Genomic DNA, 19,898 nt, shown 5'->3' with positions numbered 1-19,898 from the left:
GAAAACTCCATGAAAACAAACTAAGCAGTAGCACAGATGCAAGGTTAAGGTGAGCATCATTTGAAGAAAACAAGTCAGCAGCACAGAAATAGAAATCTTTACATTTGCATGTCTTGAATGCCCTTCAGTGAGCTGTTAATTAGAATACTCGGCAACATTCGCTGTTGCATAAACACTACTCCATTTTGAGGCGGAAAAAAAGCAGCTTTTTTTTTTGGTACAGAGGAATTCACAGAATGTATTTTTACAAAGGTGTAGGGAGGGAGAAGAAATGATAACTTTATTGTATCTATTTGGGATGTAATCAAGTGAAAGGATGTATTTCTTGAGTGGCAGTTGGATAGAAATGATGTGATTCTAAAGTAACGAGGTCATATTACAAACGAGGTTATCCCAATTCTTCCAGATGGTTGGCATGTATTGCTTAGAAGACAGCACTCTCAAATTTATTTGAGACATTGCGTGTGAGGAGACCCTGCAATATTGCTATGACTTTTTGGGTCAACATTTAATTATGCCAGTAGCTTTCCAAACTCTTTCAGGAAACAAAGGGGTTTCTCAGGAGCATATGGGGCAGATATCTGAAAGGTGCCTTGCTATTGCTCTTTCCTTGGAATTCACATCTGCAGGGCTGTATCTATGACCAGTTCATGAATAACTACGATGAGGTCCAAAGGTAATGGCTATGCCCTAAATGAATTGAAAAGGGCATAAGAATATAGCTCAGTGGTAGATATACCAGCTGGAACCAGTCATAGCTACTCTTATCCCTTCACAAAGCTACATTTCCCAGAGTCTTCTGGAAAGCGGACTTGATTGTTAAACCAATCTGACAATTGTTACTCTGTGAGGGGAAAAGGGATATCCTACCAACTCTCAGTTTATCTCTTGATAAACTACCACTTCCTAGGATCTTTTGGGAGAAGCCTTAACTGTTTAAAGTGGTACGGTGCTGCTTTAAAGGAGTGCAGATGAAAAGCTACTTTTAAAACTAGGGAAGATTTGAAGGCCAGTTTGTGATGACTGTGTAGAAGGCCTGAAGAAGAATTAACAAATCTCCCTGGGCTCTAGATGATGGCATTTGTTCCACTTACAAAGATCCTGGAAAACGTAGGGACCCTGAAGTGAGGAACTGAAAACTCTGATCAAGACAAGGTTCAGGCTGCTAGCATGGGTGGCTGGGGGAACTGTCTTTTCTGCAGGGCTCTCCCTGCCAGATAACACAGCTGATGCAGTACTTCAGTCTCCCTGGCCTTAAGAAGGGAAAGATTACAGAATAAGTCAAAGGCCCTTTAACAAGCCAACCAAGCTTTTCAAAGGAAACAGAACCTTCCATATTCCAGGTCTTGTCTGCCTACATCAAGTTTCCATTTCTACACAGAGAAAACATATCCTGTAGCTACCTTAGCATGGCCCTTTGGAGCAGTCCAAGGTACTGTTCCTTTTTGGTCTCTTGCTTCACTGGAATTTTGAGCAGAACATTGACAGCTTTCCCAGAAAACCTCAAGCTCTCACAAGAAACATCTCCCATAGTTCAGTGTGTGTGTGTGTGTGTGTGTGTGTGTGTGTGTGTTCAGAAGTCTGCATTTTGGGTAAGCCCTTCCATAATCAACCTCTTATTCTCTCTCTCCCCCACCCTTTCCGGTTTTTGGTGGAGGAAACTTTCAGAAAAAGACAGACTGTACACAGTACAAAACATGCCTTGATTTAAAATAATTTGCACATTTTCCTCTGATAATTAACATTTTATGAGAATTTCCCCCTCCCCTGGGTTTCTATTATTTTAAGTTCCGAATTCACTTACAGAATTTGCAAGACTGTTAGCACCTTTGAGCGCGATGGCATAGAGGCAGTACCACTGGTTTAGGTGAATAAATTTTCGATGTTTGCATGGTGACAACTGCTTCATACATTCTGCTTGCTTTGTGGGAACTAATTCAACGACAGTGTAACATTCTTAAAATATGAAGCATTCACAGAACTGGCACATATAAAAACTGCCATAGATGAATCCTTCTAATGCCTGCAGGAAATTAGATTAGAACAAATACATGCTGATATTAGTATGAGATTTATAAACAAATGTTGTTCTTCTTCATCATTCACATCTTGCTCTTCAGAAAATGCTTACTGCTAAGTATATCAGCTCTTATGCTTGACACACCAAGCCTGCAGACATAATTAGAATCTATTACACAGAAAGAAATATTGTTTAAGAAGTACATAAAGTTGTGTGCATACAGAAAGTTATATCCCTCTAAAATTTTATTTTCTCATCCTTGAAACAGATGCATCAAAATGCCTTTCTATAACTACACCAAGCTATGGCATTTCATTATTTATTTATTTTTAGATACGATTTTATTGTGCATGAGGACAGTGGCCTTGAAGAACCAGGAGCCTGGATCTAAATTTGCAGCAAGGAAGTCATGGGATTTCCTGCAGATATATTGACTGACCTTCACATATTTCTCCATTCATTCTTATATCATTTTAATGTCATGGTGCTAAAAAGCAGTGTAATTTTCATTAGTTTCCTCCTCTAGCATTTAGACGACAATTATGTTCAGTCTTCAATGTTTTGGGTTTTCTTATTACGAAGTCTATTTCTTGACCTTCCCAGCTGCTTGTCTCAAAAGAGATTTGCTTCCTTGCAGGGGATTATTAAATTCTTATTCTCTTTTATAGGTGCATTTATTTTATGCTGCCTTTACGGCCAGTTTGAAGTCAGTGAGCCATTAACAGAGGGCACAAAGTGCATTTCTTTCAGGATCAAGGACACAAGTTTCCTTAAACATTTACAAGGGCAAGCTACCGAAAGGGACAAAATGAATAGGAGATAAAAGGTCTTAACTCTTAAAGCAATGGGTGTCATGCCATTTGTTGAGGTGAAATGGAAGCATTCAGAGGCATGCGAATATCAGGTACTGGAAACAAACTATGGGGAAGAACTGTTATCATGCCACTCTTCTTGAAGGCATCTTGCTTGTCACTGTCAAAAAGAGGACCTGAAGGATCCTTCTTGAGAAGAGGTGAATGTCTGCCCATCTCCAAAGAGCAGGTTCAGCTGTGCTTTGAGTTGGAAAGCTACCCCCAGAAGCATCTTTCCCAAGCAGGGGAAGTTAGCAATCCATAAATAGGAAAAATGAAAGAAAGAGACTTGCCACCTGCCATAAGCAGAGCTGAATCTAGCAGTCATATATACTCCCAACCAAGAACACTTCTGTGTTGTTTGGACTGAGTTCACGTGATTCAGTTCATTAGTGACTCCAGGTACCTGTTTACAACATCCACAGCTTCATGTAAATTAGATGGAAAAGCGAAGTAGAGTTTATCAGTGTGGAGATGGTACCTCAGTTAAAATCCCTAGGAAGACGCCATCTCTGGTTTCATGTAGATGCTAAACAGGATTATGATAGAAGTCAATCTTGTGACAGCCAAAATCTTGTGGGAGAATACCAGTAGGACTCCTATATGAATAGTCCTGTAGGCTGGAATGGAAGTGAAGTGCCGTGGCCCCAGCTTCTATCTCAATCTAGAAGCATAGCTGTCAACTTTTCACTTTTTTAAAGGGAAATTCCCTTATTCTGAATAGGATTCCTCGCAAGAAAAGGGAAAAGTTGACAGCTATGTCTAGAAGGTACTAGAATTGTGTTGAAAACTACCCAGAGAGATACAAAATCAACATAGACACATTCTCATTGTCATTCTTCCAATATAGGATGCCCACCCATGGTGGTCAAATATAGATAGGATATTTTCCGGAATATAGGTGGGGAAAAGCTAGCTTAGATAAGGAATGTTTGATGCTTGATGACTAGCATTCACTGAAGTACTAGCAAAGGCTAGCAAATTCAACAATAAGGAAGATGGTCTGGGTTCAAGAAGGACATATTAAGGAAATGACATGTTGTTGAACATGAGAAGCTGTCCAGCAACAAAGAAATCATATGATTTCTTTCATTATTTAAAAACCTACTTATCATACAAAGTTTTAACTCAACAATTTTGAATTGCAAGCAGAAAACTGGGCAGGAAACGGTAGAATAAATATTAGAAGTTGCAAGAGAGGCTGTTTTACTAACACTATTTTCTGAAGAGCAAATTAAAACTCAAATATCAGAGTTGACAGGTTCGTGAAAAAGCTGCTGAAACAAACTGTGACTGAAAAATTAACATGACTAGCCTTATTTTTTAAGCCCTCAAAAACGTGAGGTTGCCAAGGAAATATTCTTACTCCCAATAGCATTATAGGAATAGCTGTGGGAAAGGGGATGAGAAAAAAGAAATTAGGCACGTGATTCCCTGGAACTACAAAAACAGTTCTGAGATCAATGAGGCTTTACATTTCTCATATAGCAATCCCAAAATTAAATAGCCATATGTTTTGAATCTAAGGGGACTCTTCAAAAGCAGCAAATATGCAAGTCCTATGTATGAGTATGGGCAGCAAACTAAATCATGCCCCTTGATATCAAGTAACTGAACAGTGCAAAAGAATTTAAGATGAAAATTCTTAAGCAATAATAAAAAAGATAGGAACTTTCAAACACACAAGGGGAGAATATTGAAGCAGGCCTTGATTATCAGTCACTTTAGGTAGATGACTAGGAAGATTTTCCCCAAAAGCTTGAAATATATTAATTCTACCACAGTGTCTAGCCATTTTAAAGGGCAGAAAAGCCTTGTTTTCAAAAACATTTACAAAGTAAATGAAATATTCTTTAGCTAACAAAAAATAACAAAAGGTTTTTTTTATTAATTTTTTTTTTTAAAAAAAAGTTATCCTAGAAGCATTTAAGGGCGGAATTTTTATCATCTTATAACAAACTTTTCCAGGCTGCAGTGTATTTAATCCAATACATGAAACAAAACAATTAAAGCTTGTAGCAAATAATATTATGAATAAGCTTTTTCAAGGAGAAAGCAAAGCATGAGCTGGATAGCTCAGTTGGTTAGAGCTTGGTGCTGATAACACCAAGGTTGCTGGTTTGATCCCCGTATAGGACAACTGCATATTCCTGCATTGCAGGGAGTTGGACCAGATTATCCTCAGGATCCCTTCCAACTCTATGATTGTATGATTCACATGTGGAAGCTTCTTTGTGAGGTTTGCTTTGTGTAAGAAGGGATGTTTACAATGTTTGGGCTAACATTAATCATACAGGTAAACACACCTGTTTCAATTTACATTGTGTTCACTTCTAGGGAACACAAGAGCTAGCTGGATTAGGCGACTGGTCAATCTAGTCCAGCATCCTGTTCTCGCAGTGGACAGCCAGATGTCTATGGGACGCCCACAAGCAAGGGATATGAACTAACAGTACTTTCCCTTCCTGGGGTTTCCAGCAACTGGTTTGTATAAGGTTTAAATTATTCTTTGCAAGAGAACACCCAACAGTATTTAACAGGGTGCCTGAAATTCTGGCTTCTAGGGGTGTCCAGGGGATTTTTCTTTGCTAAATTAGGACACCCAGCAGATGTTTCCCACCACCAAAGCTACGGTTCCCCACAAGAATGACACAATCTAGTACCACTGTGCAGTTTACCTACAAATTAATTCAACAAGATTCTACATAGTAACGATACATGAGCTTTGACCACAGTGACAACATCAGTTATCTAGGATTTCTTCTATGGCCAGAATTGATACAAAAATGACTAAGAGCAAGGTGACCACAAGGCAGCATTGTCCTGTAATTACACATTCTTATAAATGTACCACTATGCAAGGAAATATAAAACCACAGGAGAAACATTTACTGAACACCAACTTTGCATTTCCTGTACTTCTGTCTCCAACATATAAATCTGTTTCATTTCCCAGCCCCAGATATTCTGCAGTGCAATGTCATCTCAAAGAAAGATTTCCCCTGGGGGAAACCGATTGTATACTCATGCTCTAAATAATAGCAGCAACAGAAACTGGCCTTGTTAAAGCAAGTGATTAGATCACACTTTTTAATATGAGGTGCCTAAATCATGGGCAAAACTTATACTGGTTTAACACCTTGGGCTAAGGGTGAAATCCTATGCACACTCACCTGAGAGCAAGTCTATTGAACTGTGAGTAGATATGTACAGAATTGCACTGTTAATTTCCTTTAAAGCTATATTAGGTTAGTAGCAATCATGCAGTACTGTGTGAACAGTACTTTTTTCTCAATTAGTCACCGCCACTATTTAATTTTTTAAAAAAGCTTTGGATTAATCTAATCAATTTAAGCATGCAATCATCACCAGTACAACCCTATAAACCACTTGCTTATAGCATTTCTTATTTCACTAACCTTCTCAAGCTGCTCTATTTCTGGTGGAAATGAAGTGTTTGTAGCTAAAAAAAAAACAACCCCAAACAAAACAACTTCTTGCAAAGCATAAATGGAAGCAAACTTTATAACACTGGTGCAACCTCCCCCTTAATAATAATAAAAACTCATGATCTATTCTTTTATTCCACTCAAAATGTGTTACAATTCCATTCCTACAGATGCATACGCAGTGACAAAAACAAATCCTTTGGAACAGGTAATGTCAAATTCTGAAAGGTTGGTAGAGTTAATTTTTTTTACAGTTCACAACACAACTGATCCTGGAAAGACCTTATAATGTCAACAGAAGGTCAGCATTTGAACATCTGTACTGAGTATGTGTGATCTGGGTGTTCAAGAACAGCAGTATTTTTAAGAGAGTTTGCCAATTAATGTCATCTGGTGTTCTGTACCAAAACTGCAAATCAGGCGGAAGCCCTGCAAATAGTAATGGAAACGTTATTGTGTGGTGTATTTATTAAGAAACACAAAAAGAGCAGCAAACATTGTTGTTTTGTCAGGCTATGCAAGCTTTTAATATCTCTAGTCATTCAGACTTTCAATTGAGATTTATTAACCTGTCAAAACAAAAAGCAATTTTAGAACATACACAATTGCAGTTCATTTTAGCACATTTATTGCTCTATAAACAGTACATCCAGTCTTGTCTTTTAAGGGGGCTAAACTCAGGTTTCTCTTCTTGAAACAAGCAATTTCTATAATAGGAAAGTTCTGAGGGGGATGGCAAACATAAAAGCAATGCAATATGTACAAGGTACATATTAAAATAAATGGAATTATATTTTTCAGAATTTCTAATACAGCATCCACTCTGATTTTAGAGGCCTGCTTTCAGGGCATATTAACAACGTAATCCTAAACATACCTACTTGGAAGAGAAATCAATAGAACCAGGGAATCTGTGTCATATAACTTTCAGAGTATGGGAAAAAGCCAAGTGATAACAATTCTTACATCACAGAAGCAACCCAAGTTCTTGCTTCTATGTAAGCATGCAGAGGATTGAGGCTAAAGTGATATATTGAAATAGGTACCCACAGGCCATCCCTAGGTCATCATGCAGCAATTAAAGAACATCATACACAGTATTTTGAATACTGAAGTACAGGTATCCCTTGTTCTTCCAACACCTGCTCTGCTCCTAAAGCTACTATTCTTATACGCCAAGGTTTTGTTCTGTACCGACACCAAAATCCTTTTATTAGAATATAAAACTTTCATAGATGAATTTCTTCATCCTTGGAGTGACATTGAGCCTGAAGTGCTTTCCCAGTAATCGCTTTACGAAAGCCCAAAAAAATCACATACTAGTCTCGCATGGTGAATCGAAGGATCAGTCATAGCGATTGCTTCTGTTTTTAACAACTGGGTGAAAGAGGAACTTTAGATCTTTTAAAAACTGTTTTGAGAAACAACACTTTCCTTGCTCAAAAACATTTATTGTTTAGAAAGAGGTGGTTTAAACCATTTCATGTCTCTCTTTTTCCTTGTGTGTATCTTAACAACTCTGCTAGGAAAGGAACAGCTTGATAGAATTTTAGAAAAAATTATCTAAAATACGCAACACAAATATGACACAACATAACCAAAATCCACATATTTTTGCTTGTTTCAATAATCAACATTTTTTGGTTGCCACCCACCCAGCCCCCACATTCCCTGGCATGCATATACTTGCTGATTGAGAGAGGTCTTTCATGCTCTGTGATACTTAGAGGGGTGTTTTTCATATTCTGCTGGGCTTTGGGGCAGGTAGCAGCTGCACTTCTGTTAGCTCCAAAGCACAGCATGACATAAGGCAATTCAGGGAATCAACAGGCCAGGGCAAGGAATTGGTAGAGGCTTTCTATTTGCAAATAGAAGTCTTGCAAATATTCGTTGAGGCATTTAGCTCCTCCAAAAGGAGCTAAAGTATCAAATCAATCATGGCCACAAAGTTATGTTCAATTATGCACAAAATCAACAACAGACTTCAACAGGAAAAGTCAGAAAATTAACCTTTCAAGTCACCAAAGTCAGAGCGAAACAGAATTTAATAGGCTGTGCACAGCTCCCTGCTGCAACAATCTGTCTCATGGCTCCAACAGAGTGGGGGTGGGGTGGGGGTGGGTTAACCTGCCCTGGGTTGACCTGGGAACCAACCCCACCCTGGATCCTGTTCCTTGTATCTCCTCCATCCCTCCCAACCAAGATCAGGGGTGCCTCCCTGCTCAGAATCGACCCCCTGCTCAACAGCTGCAGAGGCAAATAACACTGGGCAACAATTTTTTACTTTTTGAATGTTGTCTAGATTTCTACAACTGATTTAGGGTATTTTTGCACTGCTGAATCAGGAAATGGCATCCGTTTCTCTCCATCGGGTCAGGTTTACTGTAAACTGAATGGTGGGCATTGATAAAGGTAAGTACACGTAAATTGCATGTTGCTTCACCATTTTTCAAACTTTAGGGCTTGAACTTCCGTTTCTTGGAACTCCTGGAATGCTCAGCGGCAGGGAGATCTCTCCTCAGAGTCCAACAGTAGTCAGCCATCATGACTGCGTCCCAGCGACTCTGATACCTGGTCTCCATCTCTTTCATGTCCTGATGGAATCTCTCCCCCTGCTCGTCACTCATTTCTCAGGAAACCGGTCCATATGTGAAAATAGGTAGTGCATCTTGATGCTCATGTTGCAGCCCAGGTTTCTGAAAGCAGTCAGCATGTTGTTGACAAGTTCTGCGTAGTTTCTGGCCTTATTGTTGCCAAGAAAGTTCTTCACTACCAGAACAAATGCCTTCCACGCTTCCAGTTCCACTTCGTTCACTGAGTTTCCGAACTCTGGATCTCTGATGAGCTGACGGATCTGAGGACCGTCAAAGATGCCAGCTTTCAACTTCTCCATGGTCAATCCTGGAAAAGCCTGGCACAAGTAAGTGAAGCAGTCACTATCCTTGTCCAGAGCCTTGGTGAACTGCTTGATTAAGCTGAGCTTGATGTGCAGCGGTGGGAAGAGTATTCTGTCTCTGTCCACCAGAGGGTCGTTGATGACGTTCCTTTCTTTGCAAGGCACCAATTCCTCCCACACAGGCCAGTCCTTCTTCATGTAATGCTGAGCATGGTCCCTACTATCCCACATGCACAGAAAACATGGGTACTTGGTGAAGCCAGACTGTTGTCCCAACAAAAAGTTCACCATCTTCAGGTCAACACAAATAAACCACTTATGCTGATCATAACCAATTTTCTCCAGCACATACTTCACCGCTTCAAAGTTCTCCTTCAGTGTACTCGAGTGAGCCAGGGGCATAGAGGCAAACTGGTTGCCGTTGTGTAGCAGAACACATTTCAGTGCTCGCTTGCTGCTGTCAATGAACAGTCTCCAATCTTTGGGTTCGTACTGTGGCACTCCAAGCTTGAGCAGAAGCTGCGCAATATCTGCACAGTACACCAAGTCCTTCTCTTCCGAGAAAAAACAGAGGTACTCTTGATGCCTGTTGCGGAAGAAGCTGATGCGAGCACTGTCAGAGAGGAGGTTTTTTCCCTTTAATCTGGATCCCAACAGTTCGGCAGAGTCCTTTGACAAGCTGAGGTCGTGAACTAGATCATTCAACTCCTTTTGGGAAAATGGATGTAGAGCATCATCTTCAAGAACCACTTCTTCTTTTTCATGTCCTTCAAAACTGGAGGCATCTTCGTCACTAATGTCAGGAAGTTCTCCGAAGATAGGCACTGGAATTTCATCACAATGAGCTACAGGACAATGTGCTGATTGAAGATCAGGATACTTGAGGCTGCTCCGGTTCTTTCTGTTGATCCCAGCCGCACCAATTTAGGGAAGATTTCGAGGTTTTATGACTTCAAACTGATCCCTTTTCGACATAATCACCCAGAACTATCGGACCTGAATACTTCTTGTCATTAAAATAATCATTTCCAATCAAAACAATTATTCGACATGGCATTTTACCCCCACCAACTTCTTCTAAAATGCTCCACACAAGCGTACATGTGAACAAAAACGTAAAAAAAGACATGTGGCCATAACTCAAAAACTTGACCTGATTGAGCAAAACCAATTTGATTTTTGGATTCAGCACATCAGATTCGTCCTAAATCAACTGAAAAAAACACAGACAACAAATTTGTTATTGACCAGTGTAATCTATAAATTTTCAGAAGAATGGGAGCAAGGACTAGACTTAGTTGTGACTCTTGGTGCCAGTTGAGGAGAAGCCCAAAGCTAATATGACTCAAGGGGATATAGAGACATGTGATACAGAGGCAGGAGACTTGATTATCTAGCACAGGCTTCCTCAACCTCTGCCCTCCAGAAGTTTTTGGCCTACAACTCCCATGATCCCTAGCTACCAGGACCAGTGGTCAGGGATGATGGGAATTGTAGTCTCAAAATATCTGGAGGACCGAGGTTGGGGAAGCATGATCTAGCATTTGCCAAACAAGCAGCAGAACTAGAAAAAAGAAAAAAGCACAGAACAGACAAGAACAAGTTGATACCTTAACATCCCTTCCCCAAAGTTCTATGGTGCGAAAGTTCAAGATATGGTCCCTTCAATTAGATGCTAGGTCACTAAAAAGCATTCCCTCCCCTCACTCTTGTTGTTTTCCTTATAAAGTAAGATTGAAAAAAATGTTTCGGTTTTTCAGACTCAAGATACACAGCATTTTTAAAACATACAAATCTCTGCAGCACTTTGTCTCAAGATCCCACTTCAGCTCAGATAAGCCCCAAATCTTTCCTAAGTGGCCCTGCTTCAGTTCTTGATTCCGGATTTGTACAAATATTTTGCATATACAACTATACAGATCCAGATATTTATGTATACATCTATATACAAACACAAAAACTGAATAATGGATAACAATGCAAGCAGAATAAAGTAGGGTTTAGACTTAGTGAAGGGGGCTCCAATCCTAATTGTAGTTACTTGGATTAAACCCCATTGAATTCAATAGGATTTAGGTCTGCATAAAGGTAAAGGGAGCCCTGTAGACATGGTTAAAATTGTGCTGTTATTTATTTTTTTATATTTAGAACTATCTAACACAAAAGAATTGTTCGGGTGGGAAAACCAACGTCTCTACACTAAATAAAGTTTAATATACTTTAAAATCCATGATATTTATTCCCTGTTTTAACCCTGGCCAAACAAGCAGGTTTCTCTATCTTGGATTTTGGTGGATCCAGAATAGGAGAAGGTTCCATAACTGGGGACCAGCCACCCAAAACACATTTATTATGGCCTTTCTGCTTGAATCTGCTTCACAGGTAATAGTATTAAGGTGAAGGGTTTGATGGATCAGATATTATTATACAAATGGGAACAAGGAAAATCTCTGGGCTCTTCAGTGATTATTATTACAACTATTCAAATTATTGTTATTATTATTCAAATCCCATTATGAAAAGTTTCTGCCTTTTCCCATATATACAGTACATAGTAAAGAGAATTTCCCAGGTTTCATAAAACTGAAGCCTAGGACGCATTTGGCCGTCAAACAGTACTTTATAAATTACAAATTTACAATCAGCTTATAATTGCACTATATTCATGGCTGCTGTCTACTGAACTAATATAAGATAAGATACTTTGCCCTCTTTACGCAATAAATAGTTTGTTAGTGTTAATAAACTATACCGTGTATGCGGCTTTGTTGCCAACTGAGAGACAGTAATATAGAACAATAATAATAAATACAGCCCTGGCACCTCATAAACTGCAGACAAGTAAGAGAGAAACATGGAAACCCAAATATCAGGATACTTTTAAAAGCAAATTTTTGCAATATGAAATTGTTTTTTTTTTTTAAAAAAAAAAAGGTCTTAAAATAAAGGCTACGGCAACAAAACAAAATGCATTTGGCCTTTCTGAGTTTTCTGCAGACCCCTCTGGAATAATAAATTAAGAGAACAATAAAAATAACGCTTACAGAGCAATTCCTTGTTTTAGTCGGCCTTTGTTCTAAACCTGTGGAGATGCGCAGTTATGACAAGCACTGGGGCAATTAAAAAAGCATCTTCAACTATAGAGGTAAGATCAATACACTGAATCTTTTTAAGAAGAGGATTAATTCATTGCTTGCCACAACCCAGAGCACCTCTTAAAACATTTTATGAGAGAATTCCTGTAAATTAAACCTAACTATTCAATGATTGTTCTGTTGGCAATGCCAGAAGTGCTAAGGGCCTTGGAAAGAGGAAAAACACAACTCAGTGAGTAGTTTATCATGAAATAAAGTTCTTTTTTTCTCTTTTTTTGCTTTCCCCACCCTCCCTCCACAGCTTCCTATGGATAATATGCGATAATACATGTAATGAGCTCCCTAAAACAATTAGTAGTATATCTCCAGCGACCTGCTAATCTGAATATAATGTTTTTTACCAAACAACGCATGCTTTCACACCCACATCACATAGAGGGGGAAGAGGGTTACAAAATGTAATTTAGTATTCTGCCTCATATTTCATGAAGTCCCTTACCAGCTGCTTGATATATTATCAAGACGAGCGCAAGCACATTCTGCCCCCTTGACAGGGGCACCCCAAAGAATATAAGCAAATTGTAACTCTTTCCTTACATCACCACTAGTACCTAAGAGAATGGCAATGTTGACCATATTTTCGCTATAACAATGGCTGACGTGTTGTGGATATATAACAGAACCTAGGCCAATGGTTAAATTGCTTTCAATACAGGCAATATCTCATCCCACCACTCAAATAAATAAAAAGCAGGCCAGCTGGAGGTGAGGAATTTTGTAGCTGAAAGTCTTATAATCGAAATAAATTGCAAATGCCTCCAGAGTCAGTTTAGATCAGGGTGGTCCAACACATGGCCCTTGAGACCTTTTTTGGTGGCCCTTGGCAACATTTGATGGCCTCACGTTGTCTTCCCAAGCTGGGTAAGCGAGCTGCTGGGCTTTGGGAATGAGGCGTGAGTAGTAACAATGATAATGAATGCAAGCTTTAAAACACAAGTTAATGCCAGGTACAAAGATAACCTACAAAGCTTTGAATAACTCTTCTGTTGGGCATTTGGTTGTGGAATGTGGCGTTGCATTGGAAAAGGGAAATAGTCTCAAACTGGGGAGAGAAACTTTGCACTGACAGCTCAAAACTGGTAGGGTTTTTTTCTCCAAGGGGAAAAGACATGGGGCTTTCATATCAATTCCCTATAGGTGAAAAAAACCGCTTGAGGTGGGAAATTTAAAGTTGAAAAAGGACACAAAATGTTTCAAAAGCCATTTTCTTCAGCTCATACACAGCGTACCCCATGTTGCTTTGGGCTGGAGTAGAGTATCCAGAACTCTGATATTCATGTGGTTTAAGCCCAAGTGCCTCAATTCTTATCTTTAAAATGGGAATGAATACAACCAATTGTACAGTTTTATGCTGAATACGAATAAGGTAAAAATAGTGAAGGAGCATATGAAAATGCAGATTTCTGCTCTGCTACCAGGTTAGACAACTGTTTCTTCCTTGCAGTGCCCTGCAAGGTTTACGATTTGCCAGTTTCTGCTAATTCTTAGTACTCAATAGTGACAAGCTCTTGTGAAACTGAGGCAGTGAAAAATACTGGAGGAAAACATTCCATATTACAAACCAAGCCTTGCACTTGATTTAAAATTTAAAGTGGGAAATGTATTTGTAAGGAAGTTTTAATGGATACAACTAACGGGAGTTGCATTAGGGCAGCACAAGTTACCCCATTATACACAGCTTGCAAACCATGCATCCAGGGGCATATAAATAAAAAGGTTTGGAATGGAGAACATGCCTTTATTTAGTGCCAACTTGCACTCAAAAGTTCAGTTCAGCTCTCTGGTCTAATGCAGAGTTTCCTAAACTTGGGTCTCCAGCTGTTCTCATCATCCCTAACCACTGGTTCTGCTAGCTAGGGATGGTGGGACTTGTGGTCCAAAAACAAATGGAGATCCAAGTTTGGGGAAACCCTAGTCTAATGCAATCTATTCAAGGGATTATATAAATAAGTAAAATGAGTTTTAGACGTAAGCTTCATACTGTTTCAAGCACTGTGGGGCAGGGTTGACATGCATAGGGCTCCCTTGTTCCAACTATAAGTAAGAAGCCCCAAACCAGGGACAACACTTGCCTAGAAAGGGGTGAGGAGACTTGGTTCAACGTCTTGAATTAGTGATAGCCAGCCTGGTGCCCTCTAGATACTGCTGTATTAACCCCCCCCCCCCCCAAATCCCTGACTACTGGCCCTGCTGGTAAGGGGCTGATTAGATTTTTGAGTCCACCATGTTGAGAGCACCATATTGCCTTCAGCCAACTGAAACCTACACTGTAGAACAGAAATTTAGTATCTATCATTTAATCAATCACAAATACTTTAAAAAGTTACAGCTAATGAAGTTGTTGCCCATTTGAAAACCCAATTTTGCATTTTGCTTCTTTACTGCTGGGCTCAGGAGGCAAATGTCTTTACTCTGTTTCAGATACAGGACATACAGAAATAATGTCACGTTCAACACTCAAAACAAAAACATCATGAAATGTGTTACAAAATGTCCTATTCTGAACATTTAGAAGAGGTTGCTTGCACTCATACACAAGAGCTCAAATGTTGCAGGTGGAAAACTCGGTGTCCAAACAGTTAGCACCCAGATTTATAAATATATTGGACACACTTAAAACACTCCTGTTCATTAGTAGTGTACAGCAGCAAATCGATACACATTTGCATTGCAAACCATTATACACAATGAAGAAATAGAATCTTTGCCAATACTTTCCCACTTGGTTTTTTTTTATAGTTGCTATCAAATCTCACATAGAACTTACTATATTATATAAAGAATGAAATTCAAAGCATGACCTGGGATTATACACTGCTGCTTTTATTACTATGATTATTCCTACCTTTTCTGGAGGCGGAGGAAGGTTAAATCTCTTTGCACAGACTAAAAACACATCAGGCTCTGGCTTGCCAGCCTTCACTTCAGGGTCATCTCCCAACACAATATGATGAAATAAATTAAAGAAGTCTTTGTGTCGACTTGTTTTCATTTCAAATGTCACCCGAGATGAGCTGGTGGCAACAGCTATGGGTATGTTGTGTTGATGCAGATGGCGGATTAGTTTTTCAACACCTGTGAAACAGAAAAAAATATATATGAAAGTGTTAAAATACACTTGTTTGAGCAAAAACAGAGGAGCTAGATTTACTGGAGTTGTTCACCCCACCTTCTGAACTTGATTTAGTTAGTTCTCTTTCCTGCCTTCATCAAAAGACTAATGGTTGATAATAGAGCTATTTGGGTGTTTGTACCTTGTGTGGGATGGTTTTCGTTGCTGCCTCCTGTATAACTCTGTATAACTCTCGAGAGTCCCACAGATTGCAAGAAGATCAAACCTCTCCATTCTGAAGGAAATCAGCCCTGAGTGCTCACTGGAAGGACAGATCATGAAGCTGAGGCTCCAATACTTTGGCCACCTCATAATAAGAGAAGACTCCCTGGAAAAGACCCTGATGTTGGGAAAGATTGAGAGGATAAGGAGAAGGGGATGACAGAGGACGAGATGGTTGGACAGTGTTCTCAAAGCTACTAACATGAGTTTGACCAAACTGCGGGAGGCAGTGGAAGACAGGAGTGCCTGGTGTGCTCTGGTCCATGGGGTCACAAAGAGTCAGACACAACCAAACGACAACAACCTTGTGTGGATTTTAACTGTGTGAGGGGGAACATGTGGCTGCATCTTCTGCCACTGACGTTACATCCTCACTGGCTGCACCACCCATCACCCATCTATTTTAGTCCTTGTCCATAGAAGTTCCATCTCTCTAGTCTTGCATAGGCTTTAAAAAAATAATTCTGTAGTCCCCAGGGCTGCTAGTGGTGGCAAAATGCGCCCCCCTCGAAAGAATCCTGTTGCCCTAACACGTCCTTGGTGGTGGGCTGCATTTCTCATACATCAGTTAATCCCTGTCTAAGTCAATGGAGAGTCTGTCTCAATAAACTTGCACAGGGGGAGGGAGTTAGTAGCCCAAAAATTGGTGGAGCAAATGCCCCCAAGGACCTTTAAAGCAACAGAAACCTTCATCCCTACAAGAAACCTTCATCCCTACAAGCTGATTTAAGCGTCTGTTTAGCAAGTAGAAATACACAGTACAAATGAAATGAATCTGAACTTTTTAAAAAAGGTGATGGATTTTTTTATGAAAAAAAGAAATAGCAAAAACAATTTTGAATATGAAACAGGAAAGTAAAAAAGGAAAGTTTTCTACTGCACATCCCTGCAGGTGTATAGAAACCATGAAGTGCATTATACTACATAAAATCAAGATAGTATGCAGAGAAGACATCTGTAGACTAAGAGGAACTGTGTTGTAATACATGAACTTCTGGCCAAACAAAAACAAATAAAAGGAAGGGATGTAATGCATATTTAGTAGGTCTGATGTAGTTAATAAAGCTGAAAGGATCAAAATATATAAACCTCAAGAACTTTAAACAATAATTAGTCACATGCCAAATTTAGAACTCTGAACACAGATGTATTTTTAAAAAAAATCCTGACAGAATTGAAGTATTTCTCATGGGACAATAGAAGCTTTCAGAAAGGAATAATTCAGCATTTTCCATTTGACAGCTCTGAAAAATACATAAAATATCTCAAATTAAACTTTTTCTTGTGGCTTTATTTTCCCCCTGGTGCTTCTGCTCTTTCTAGTCTGCTAAAAACTCAAGTAGCAGCAATTATTTTGGTGAGAACGATTCTCTTATTTACATATTTTGCTTTCCACAATGTATTTGCATTTATCCTCTGATATTAAGGATACATATGGGGCTCCTCAATTCAATGGGGCTTTCTTTTGATATGGAATGCACAGCATTACACTGCAAAGCATGCACAAAAAATGTGTGTTCATTTATGTATTATTTCCATATACAGACAGCTTGCTACCTGAAAATCTTGAAGCAGTTCGCAATTGATAAAATACATATATAAACACAGTACGTACAATAAAAACCGTGTCAAATTATTCACATAAAAACTGAAATATAACCGTATACTTAAACACAGTATCACTATAAGGTCGAAGAGCTTTACACAGCAACAAAATGTAAAATTCCAACAAACCAACTTTTCGCACAACCACTCACTCAATCTCATTCACCACTACTTTCGCACAACCACTACAATCACTCACTGCTTCATACATTATGTCTGTCAACCAGCCAGCACATTCATATTCCACTTCTACTCAGCAATATGACATACAAATTTATTGAAATGCTGGTATTATAAGCTTTTTTCTAGCAACTGGTCTGTCCTTGTTTTTAATGTTGCAATGCATATCAGTATGCTTTCTGGGGCCCTCCAAAACAGCAAGATAAGTTTAAATCCAATTGCATGTCTTGACAGTAGAAAATCCAGGTCCCTTTTGTTTAAAAAGGAGGAGGGGAATGTTTAGGAGGCATTTCACCCTCTCTGCAGACTATAATTAATGCAGTGACCCTTTACAGAGGTCATTAAACTTCCTTGCCAACTGTTATTTTGAAAGAAAAACTATCACTTTTATTCAAAACAGCAATAGTTTAGCAAATGTTTACCAGTCTTTCCACTTGGGACTTCACAAACCCAGGTGAAAGGATAAAAGAATTACTACATAAAGCCTCAGGATACATACATGAAAAATGATGCAGTCTGCACATCACTTAGAATTTATTTAAACCCTTCCATTTTTTTTCTTATGAAGCGGGTCTGTGTTAAACATTTAAGGTATTCTCAAATACTGTGGTATCTGTGAAGCTGTTGGGGATAAAACATAACTGATTAATGCCAGGGTGGGTTGATTTAAATCATGCCCTTTTAAATAAATGATTCCAGTCAAGTTTCCCACAATATTATTTTTCAACCAAGTATGGATACTAATTAGCTCCTGTAGCAATTTTAGAATATTGGTATGCAACTAAATAGATCCTGTATACTACCTAGGAACATAATGCAGAACGTTAATCATACGGCCCCATGTACCTTTTGCACTATCTGGGTAGTCGGGTCAGCTGAATTCTGAAATGCATGGATTTCTGAGCAAATCCAGGAGCACGCAAGTGCCAAGAGATTTCTAGAAAGGGCTTGTAGTTATTGGGCATAACATGAGATCAACAATCAATAGCTGCCTTGTTTGCTTAGCAGTCACAAATAATCAAAACTGATTATATTGCAGACCTCATCTATTTACATGGATCTTCCAGGTTTCTCTTTCATTTTCTTAAAAAACCTGGTTTTGACCAACTTTCTTTTATAATGTGTCAATGATTCAAAATAGACTTCAACATGTTTCCATTAAATTTAAATTTCACTGCAGGGGGGTGGGGACGGACACAGTCGGTTTTTTAAAGAAGGAAAGCTGGTTTTGTTTTGTTTTTACAAAAGCAATTCTGATTTCCAGTGCCAGATTTATGTATAAGCTAAACAAGCTATAACTTAGGTCCCCACTCTTTTGGGTGCCCCCCAAAATTTAATATTAATATACTTCTTCTTAATTGCATTTCAGTTCAGCAATTACTTTGATAACATACATATTTTGTTATGTGCAAATGGCATTTAGATACCTATAAGGTCCATAAATTACCATATAGCATATATTCAACACAAAAAAAACAGCGACGATTTGCTGTTGACAAAGGACAGCTGGACATATAAAGGGCCCTATTACCTTTAGTAGCTTAGGGCCTCATCAAACCTAAATCTGGCCCTGCTGATTTCTGATTAACATGAGCTAAGAGAATAGCTTGCTCTATACTTTATCAGTTTGGAGCATCAGTGGAAGCGGCTATGAAACTAGCATCACATCCCACACTATAACTAGAAGGGGTGGGTATCTCAGATTTTAGGATCACAAATGCAGTACCCCAGACTTCTGCTATTAGCCCTTTGGACTCTTCCCAGACCGTACCCCATCTCCTTAGAGAACTAGAGCTACAATAATGCCTCTTCTTTAAAGGGATATTGTTTGCACAAGGGTCTGGTTGGGGGATCTCCAAGTTTCAGTGAAAAACAAAGTAGAGTTGGCACACCTTTAAAGGCCATATTCTGAAAGATCTACAACAATTTCTACAAGCTGATGTTATGTTAACAATACTAGTTTACACATATTTTCCCTTTATTATATCTCACATTTACACCTTTGAATTGCATGGAGCATAAGATGTGTACAAGTCATGTATTTTTAGTCCACCAGATGACCCCAAATCCTGCCACTATAGCATTAACATTTGATGCTTAATTTTTCTAATGTTCAGATTCTCCCAGCTACAGCAAACATCACTATGAAACTTTGCTTACAGGCATATTCAGCATTGCACTGACTTTGGTAAAGGGTCGATTTTTTCAGCTAGAGAAACAGTAGTGGAGATAATATTGAGAGGAGTAATTTGTTTCCGACACTTAAAAACACACCATTTACTAGCTTTACTTATGATTCATCTGGGCTGAGCAAGCAGTCCTCAAAGGGTATTCAAATCCTTTAACATATTAAAAGCAAGTCTCTAGCAGTCCTTAAAGGGTATTCAAATCCTTTAACATATTAAAAG

The 19,898-nt window shown here is 38.9% G+C and overlaps 1 protein-coding gene across 1 annotated transcript in view; it reads right to left on the bottom strand.

Moving 5' to 3' along the window:
* The window catches only part of PUDP (pseudouridine 5'-phosphatase), a 63,224-nt gene that overhangs the window by 16,401 nt on the left and 26,925 nt on the right, over nt 1–19,898 (bottom strand). Inside the window, exon 3 of the mRNA XM_081001453.1 lies at nt 15,217–15,446. Within this exon, the coding sequence (XP_080857579.1) occupies nt 15,217–15,446 (230 nt within the window). The remainder of the gene's footprint in view (nt 1–15,216; nt 15,447–19,898) is intronic.

Source organism: Podarcis pityusensis (genome assembly GCF_964106645.2).
Source record: "Podarcis pityusensis genome assembly, chromosome: 4".
Classification (NCBI taxonomy): domain Eukaryota; kingdom Metazoa; phylum Chordata; class Lepidosauria; order Squamata; family Lacertidae; genus Podarcis; species Podarcis pityusensis.
The sequence above is the reverse complement of the archived record's forward strand: the minus strand, read 5'-3'. Positions and strand labels throughout refer to the sequence as shown.